The sequence below is a fragment of the Lemur catta genome, chromosome 7 (genome assembly GCF_020740605.2).
Source record: "Lemur catta isolate mLemCat1 chromosome 7, mLemCat1.pri, whole genome shotgun sequence".
NCBI classification, from domain to species: Eukaryota; Metazoa; Chordata; class Mammalia; order Primates; family Lemuridae; genus Lemur; species Lemur catta.
This window is the reverse complement of record NC_059134.1, coordinates 30,522,670-30,529,551: the sequence shown is the minus strand read 5'-3', so window position 1 is coordinate 30,529,551 and position 6,882 is coordinate 30,522,670. Positions and strand designations below refer to the sequence as shown.

The window sequence follows — 6,882 nt, the reverse complement described above, 5'->3', positions numbered from 1 at the left end:
CCACCTCAGCCTCTCAGAGTGCTAGGATTACCGGCGTGAGCAACTGCGCCTAGCCCAGAGCCCAAGTTCTTAACTTATTAATACTATGCTTTACTTTAATCACCTTTCCATAATCACAATAAATATCCACTGCAACTTACAAGAACTTATAACTGAATCAGGAGCTGGGTAAAATACAGGAAAAAAGGAAATCCAAAATAGAGTACTTCACTGAAGATAAGCAGAATAAATACTGTATCCAAAGGTCAGTGATCTGGAAAACACCTGAAAAGCATTCTGCCAATTCTGTGAAAAAATGGAGTGGAAGAGAGAAAAGAGATAGAGCTACCAAGTAAATGGTGTTCCTTAAAAAAAAAAAATAGTATTCTGAAACAATCCAATATAATAGAAAATATAAAGATAATAGAAAAACTCAGATTTTTAAGTCCTAAATGGGAAGATTTTAAAGAACATATTTCATTAGCAAAGTGAATTAGCAGAGAATCATACCAAAACATTCTGGAGAAAATAAGGGAAAAAAATCCCTGAACCATAAAGGTAGATGAAAAATAGGTAGCTTGGCCGGGCGCGGTGGCTCACGCCTGTAATCCTAGCACTCTGGGAAGCCGAAGCGGGTGGATCGCTCAAGGTCAGGAGTTCGAGACCAGCCTGAGCAAGAGCGAGACCCCCGTCTCTACTAAAAATAGAAATTATATGGCCAACCAAAAATATATATAGAAAAAATTAGCTGGGCATGGTGGCATATGCCTGTAGTCCCAGCTACTTGGGAGGCTGAAGCAGTAGGATCGCTTAAGCCCAGGAGTTTGAGGTTGCTGTGAGCTAGGCTGATGCCACGGCACTCACTCTAGCCTGGGCAACAAAGCGAGACTCTGTCTCAAAAAAAAACGAAAAAGAAAAATAGGTAGCCTTATTGGTTGAAAAACAGGTAGCCTTAGTCCTTATTTCTATTACATTAAACCCCAGAAAACAAGTGACCAAGATCTACATATTTTCAATAGAACAAAGTGATAAGATGTTAGAAAGTGTCTCAAGCACATAAAAGCTTAGAAAATAGAGCACTCTCATGTTTCCTCCACAAATGACAAAGATTTAGCGGGGTATGATGGCCTGTGCCTATGATCCCAGCTACTTAGGGGGCTGAGGTGGGAGGATTGCTAGAGTCCAGGAGTTTCAGAGCAGCCTGGGCAACAGCAAGACCCTGTCTCAGTAGAAAAAGAAATAAAAAAAACAAAGGTTTGGGTCAGCCTATGGCAAGAAGAATTAAGAATTCAGGTATGTGAAAGTTTTTAGTTTTTTAAATGACTAATTAAGGATGAGCTGGAGAAAAAGGAAAGGCAGGGGTGAAATATGGGTAACATACCTGCTAAATAAAAATAAACACCAGTAGGATGAGTTCTACATCTTACATTACTATAGAAAATAAAAGCTGAAAAATCCAATTATAAAAAAGAGAAGGCTGGCACATACCACAATTATTAGAAGTCAAGGCAGAAAGTATTAAAATAGGGAAAACTATTTTATATAACTAGAGATTATTCAAAATGAAATTATGACAGTTACCAACCATGCACTGACCAACAATACAAAGCAAAGCAAAAACTATAGCCAAGTAATTATAATGGGAAATTAAACATTTAGGGAAAAAAGTGTTAAATGTAAAGTAAGACAGGATTCAAACAGTATAAGATTGATTAACTATCAAATTGTATACATTTGTAAACAATATATTTAAGCACCTATGCTACATTTATAAAAATTTTAACCTATCCTAATAATAATAAAAACAATTTTAAGCAAAAAAGAGCTTGATGACACTTATTCTTAGAAATTATGTGGCATGTGCCTGTAGTCCCAGCTACTTGGAAGGCTGAGGCAGGAGGATCACTTGAGCCCAGGAGTTTGAGGATGCTGAGAGCTATGATGACTCCACGGCACTCCAGCCTGGGTGATAGAACGAGACCATCTCTAAAAAAAAAAAAAAAAAAAGAAAGGAAAAAAAAATCATATAACTTTTTATTCATCTAGAGAAGTTAAACATGCAAAAAGGACCCTGGAAAAAAAAGGAAACACAAAGAATAAAGTAGAAACAGTATACAATTGTTAAATTTAAGAGGTGTTTTTGTCAGAAAAAGTAGTCATCTATCTCATTTAAAAGGGAATCCAAACAAAAATTTTGAGTCAAATACCCTATTTTTTCCTAAATTTTGTTTGGGTTCTCTTTTAAATTAGGTAAGACTAATTTTTTTCTGAAAAACTTTTTTTTTTTTTTTTTTTTTAAGACTTAAGGTGAGATGGGGATTATGGATTTGCTCTTGAACATAAACAAAAGCTCTAAGTAACAGTTGTCTTTGGACTTGAGAAGCTCTTGCTTAGTTTACAAAGAATCTTGAAGAAAGCGAACTTATTTGCATATGAATTCTCAGTATTGAGCACATATAAATATGAATTGAATGAGAAGAAAATCTGTAATTTTCAGCATTATATGAACTCCCAAAAAAGAGTACACAAAAATTGACTTGGAAAGGAATTTAATCAAAGTTTCTAAACAAGATTGCCAATATAAAGTAATTCAAACTTTTGAGGTTAATGAAAATATTTATTCAAACCTAACTGTAGTACAGTATCAAGGTGAGTTAAATAAACATTAACTGTATGATATCTAGTTCCTTAGGAATAGACCATTGCCACATCATAAAAATTTCTTACATCACATATTTCTGCAGTAATGTTAAGCAATTAAGACTTGATTTCTACATTGAGAAATGTTGTGTTGTAGTAGGATGGATTTATTTTTTTAAAGGCCTAGTACAAAAAAATGATTGAGGAAAGTGACTCTTTAACAAAATATACATCATAGAAAAAAACCCTAATATACTGATATTTAACTAAACAGAAAGCACTTAAGAGAACATACTTTAATATCTAGGCACAATTGGTCAGGTACTAATTATAATTTCTGTTCTCATTTAAAAGTTTACACCAATTCTTCAATTTAACTGATGTGTATGAACCTAAATGCAGAGAAGGCACCTCTCTCACTCTCTGTAAGTACCTTTTGAGAGTAACTTTTTATAACACTCTAAGGGACACACAGACAAAGCACTATATCTAAGTATAGATATAGTTATTTAACACACCCCATTTCAGGAGAAACTAAATTAAAATATAAAACTATGATTTCTCTTTTTACATCTTATGATGGACATGACTTTCTAAAAGGACACCAGAAGATAATCCTCCACACAAACTTTAACATAGAACAGAAGATTTAAATTAAATGTGCATTGTTCACTACTATGTAAAGGGTTCTATGAATTAGTGCAATTCTTTAAATCCCCAGTATTTAGGGGAAAAGTATATACACGATATGAAATCTCAACTACTACAAACCAAACTTTTTATGGCTCAATAGTCTAACCACTTAAAGTTCTGTAAAAAAATCTTAAAAGTTATAAATGAAAGATCAGAACACTCAATAAATGGTTTACAAAATTCTCTCTTTAAAACAAAGAGAATGAATGAGCAGAAGAAATAGTAAAGTGTAAAATTCTAGGAATATTATCTTTATTACCAATGTAAGAAGGGCTGGTAAAATATTCAGTCTAAAAGAAACCCATCAAACTGTTGATTTCTGATTAGAAACTTCACTACCAGTTGAGGTGGTTATCATTTTGTAGTACTTAGTAGCTATGTATTTAAATGTCTTGTTGAACAATTACTGAGGGTGATTTATAAGGATAAGCATCATTTTCCTTCAAAAGAAGTAAGAAACTATTCCAGATGAATAAGCTTCAGAATTAGGGATCATAAGAAGTAAAAATAAAACACAGTGTAAGAACATTAGGTTGATTTAACCTCTATTTCAACAAGATTTATACAATATTTACAATATGCAATTGTCAAAGCTATACAGTTTTGCAGATTGGCTTTACTTACATTTCTGCAAATGTTTTTTCCAAAATAAAATATACCAAGTAAGTCTATTTACAACGTAGGAGGCTGCTTTAGAAACAGCATGATTTAGATATAAAGTGAAATTTCAGTACAATGAAAGTGCAGGACATGCTTTCAGATTCTGTCAATATCCCATTCCCTACACTCATAGTTTAAGGGATACAAGTTTTAAATAGCTACTGTTCTTATATGTTTAGAATGTTTACTCATCATAATGCAACGATAACAAAAATTTGTCCACATCCATTCCAGCTGGAAATGAACTTGGCAGCTTCTTTTTCTGTAAAAAAAAAAAAAAAAAAGAAAAAAAAAGAAAAATAAACTCAAACAAGGCCAAAACGCTTTTTTAATAAGTTCACCTAGAATAGTATATTAGGTTCTTCTACATACTCATAAAATTGCCAAAATTTTTTTTATCTATTAGAATTTTAGTTCTACAGAGAAATAGAGGCAAGTTTTATTAACCCAAAGTTAAATAAATATACTTCAACCTACTTCAATGTTAGTTTAGGACAAAAGACACTACACAAATTCAGAGTGTATGAATGTTGAATGACACCAGATAGAAATGCTTTCCATAAGATGGCCATTACTACTTAGAAAGCTTTGAGATATTAAAAGGCACTTATCAAGTTCCAAACACTTAATATACACCAGGTATTTTATATATACTACATTCAGTCCTCACAATCTAAAATGTATGGTAACATGTCAAGTGATGAGGCTGAGATCCAGAGAGGCTACAGACTTAACCATGGTCACAGGGCCAAAAACCAGTAGATGCAGGATTCAAATCCAAACCTGAAGGGCAGCAAAGCCAAGATTCTTTCCCTGTTACCACGCTTCCTCTATGACATTTTAAACACTTACTTTCTATTCAATGCACTTACTAAATAGCTAAACAAACTTAAAATAAATGAGTTCTTTCATTCATTAATGCTATCCCTGCCTTGCCTTCCCATAGACAACCATGGTTAAAAAAAAATACGTAAATTTAATTTTTCTGCTGCTCCAACATGTTAATATCTTTCAGGGCCTATGTTAGAGATAAGATGTGGGGAAAAAAATCCAAGATCTAAGAAGAACAAGGTAATTTTTAACCTGGTAATTCCATACAACAGTGGTTTCTCAATCTTTCATGACTATGTCATTCTCACAAAAAAATTTGGGTTCTAGCAAGACAAAAACAAAAACCCACTTTTCCCAAGGAAGATGTTTATGAATAAATGCCTTAGCAATTGTTTTAAAAATACTATGTTTCACTTAGACAACTTCTCAGTATCAGACTGAGAAACACTGCTATAGAATGTATTTTGTCAGGGCTAGGTGTGGTGGCGCACACCTGTAGTCCTAGCACTTTGGGAGGCTGAACCAGGAGGATCACTTTACGCCAGGAGTTCGAGACCAGTCTGGGCAACATAGCGAGACTATTGTCTCTACAAAAAAATACAAAAAAAATTAGCTCCTTGAGAGGCTGAGGCAGGAAGATTGCTTAAGCCCAGGAATTTGAGGTTGCAGTGAGCAATGATAACGTCACTGCACTCTATCCTGGGCAACAGTGAGACTCTGTCTCTAAAAATTAAAAAAAAAAAAAAAGTATTCTGTCAATCAAAACTCAAAGCTATCTTGACCATAATATTCAGTCCATTAGTTGTGGCAAAAAGTGCTTAATTCTCTGAGTATTGAAGGAAGAAAAAGGTGTGGCTTTGAAATTAAAACTTTCAAACTTGCCTTAATTTTCTTCTTTTTCATAGGTATTGATGAATTTGCAAGGTTTTTATTAGAAGTACGAGAGGTTCGCTCACGCTCATCTAATTCCTCAATTTTCCGCTTTTTTGTGGTGCTCCTTGAAGATGCTCTAAATTGTTGTGTGTTATCTTTCAGAGGAGTTGCTGAAGTAGTCCTAGAGATGGCTGCTCTGGAGAGAATCATTAAGGTGTGGGCAGCCATGTTTACACTGTTTTCACTGCCTGTTTCACTGGCAGGGCTGCAGGCAGGCAAGTCAGGGGTGACAGGAGGGACCATTACTTTGGGTGTGCTACTGTCTTCACCAAAACGTCTACTAGAGGGGGCTTTGATACCATCTGTAGGTTCCTCTTTATGTTTTTCCCCTGTCCCTAAGCCAGGTGTCCGGGGTACAGGTAAATCACTGCTATCAGCAAGCCGATTTACTGGGCTGTGCCAATGAACATCCTGTGACATCTCTGTGGTAATCGAAGAACTGGCAGATTTAGTTTGTTCTTGTTTTAGATCCTTCACAGCTGTACCTATTGAAATGACATTTTTACTGTTTGAGGATGTGCCTTGTTTTCTGGTTACTTCTTGCAGTGAAGCTATAGTTTTCTCATTCCGTAAACCGCCATTTTGCTGCCCAATTGACAGTTTCGCAGTTTCTGGATTTTTCTGCCTTTCCACATCACTGCATAATTCATTCTCCTTATTAGCTGTTGCTTTGTGGAAAGATTCAAGCACAATTTCTGTTGGTGAAACTTTCTTTTCTGACTGAGTTTCTCTTACAGTGGTATGTCGGCTAATTGCAGTTTCTGATTTAGATAAAATCTTAGGCATAGGAGGTTTCTCTCTCTCTTTTTTGATAGCATTATTAGAAGGGGGTTTTAAGGTGGAGGACACAGTGGGTGAGTCAAGATTAGGAAAGGAAATTGCATTCCTTTCTTTGTTTTGAGACACCATCTTATGGTTTGGCCCCTGTGTACTTGCCACAGGAGCAGCAGTGCTATCAAAACAGAGCACACGTCTGTGGCTTTCAAATGGTTTGCTAGCTGGCACTGTATTCTCTACTGAGAAGGGAATAGAGATTTCTTCCAATTGTTTTCCAGGATCTATGACCATATTCTTGTCAGAAACTTCAATTCTACAATAAATAAATAAAAATAAAAATAAATTATTTCTAGCAGCATAAAGAAATCC

General features: G+C 34.9%; 1 protein-coding gene across 3 annotated transcripts in view; it reads right to left on the bottom strand.

Annotated features, from left to right (window-relative positions):
• Positions 1 to 3,542: 3,542 nt before the first annotated feature.
• The window catches only part of LOC123641738 (protein NPAT), a 46,150-nt gene continuing 42,810 nt past the window's right edge, over positions 3,543 to 6,882 (bottom strand). For all 3 annotated transcript variants that reach the window (XM_045556662.1, XM_045556664.1, XM_045556665.1), the window contains 2 exons: positions 5,686 to 6,826; positions 3,543 to 4,234 (listed from right to left, as the gene is read on the bottom strand). In XM_045556662.1, coding sequence (XP_045412618.1) covers positions 4,157 to 4,234; positions 5,686 to 6,826 — 1,219 coding nt within the window. In that variant the 3' untranslated portion in view covers positions 3,543 to 4,156. The remainder of the gene's footprint in view (positions 4,235 to 5,685; positions 6,827 to 6,882) is intronic.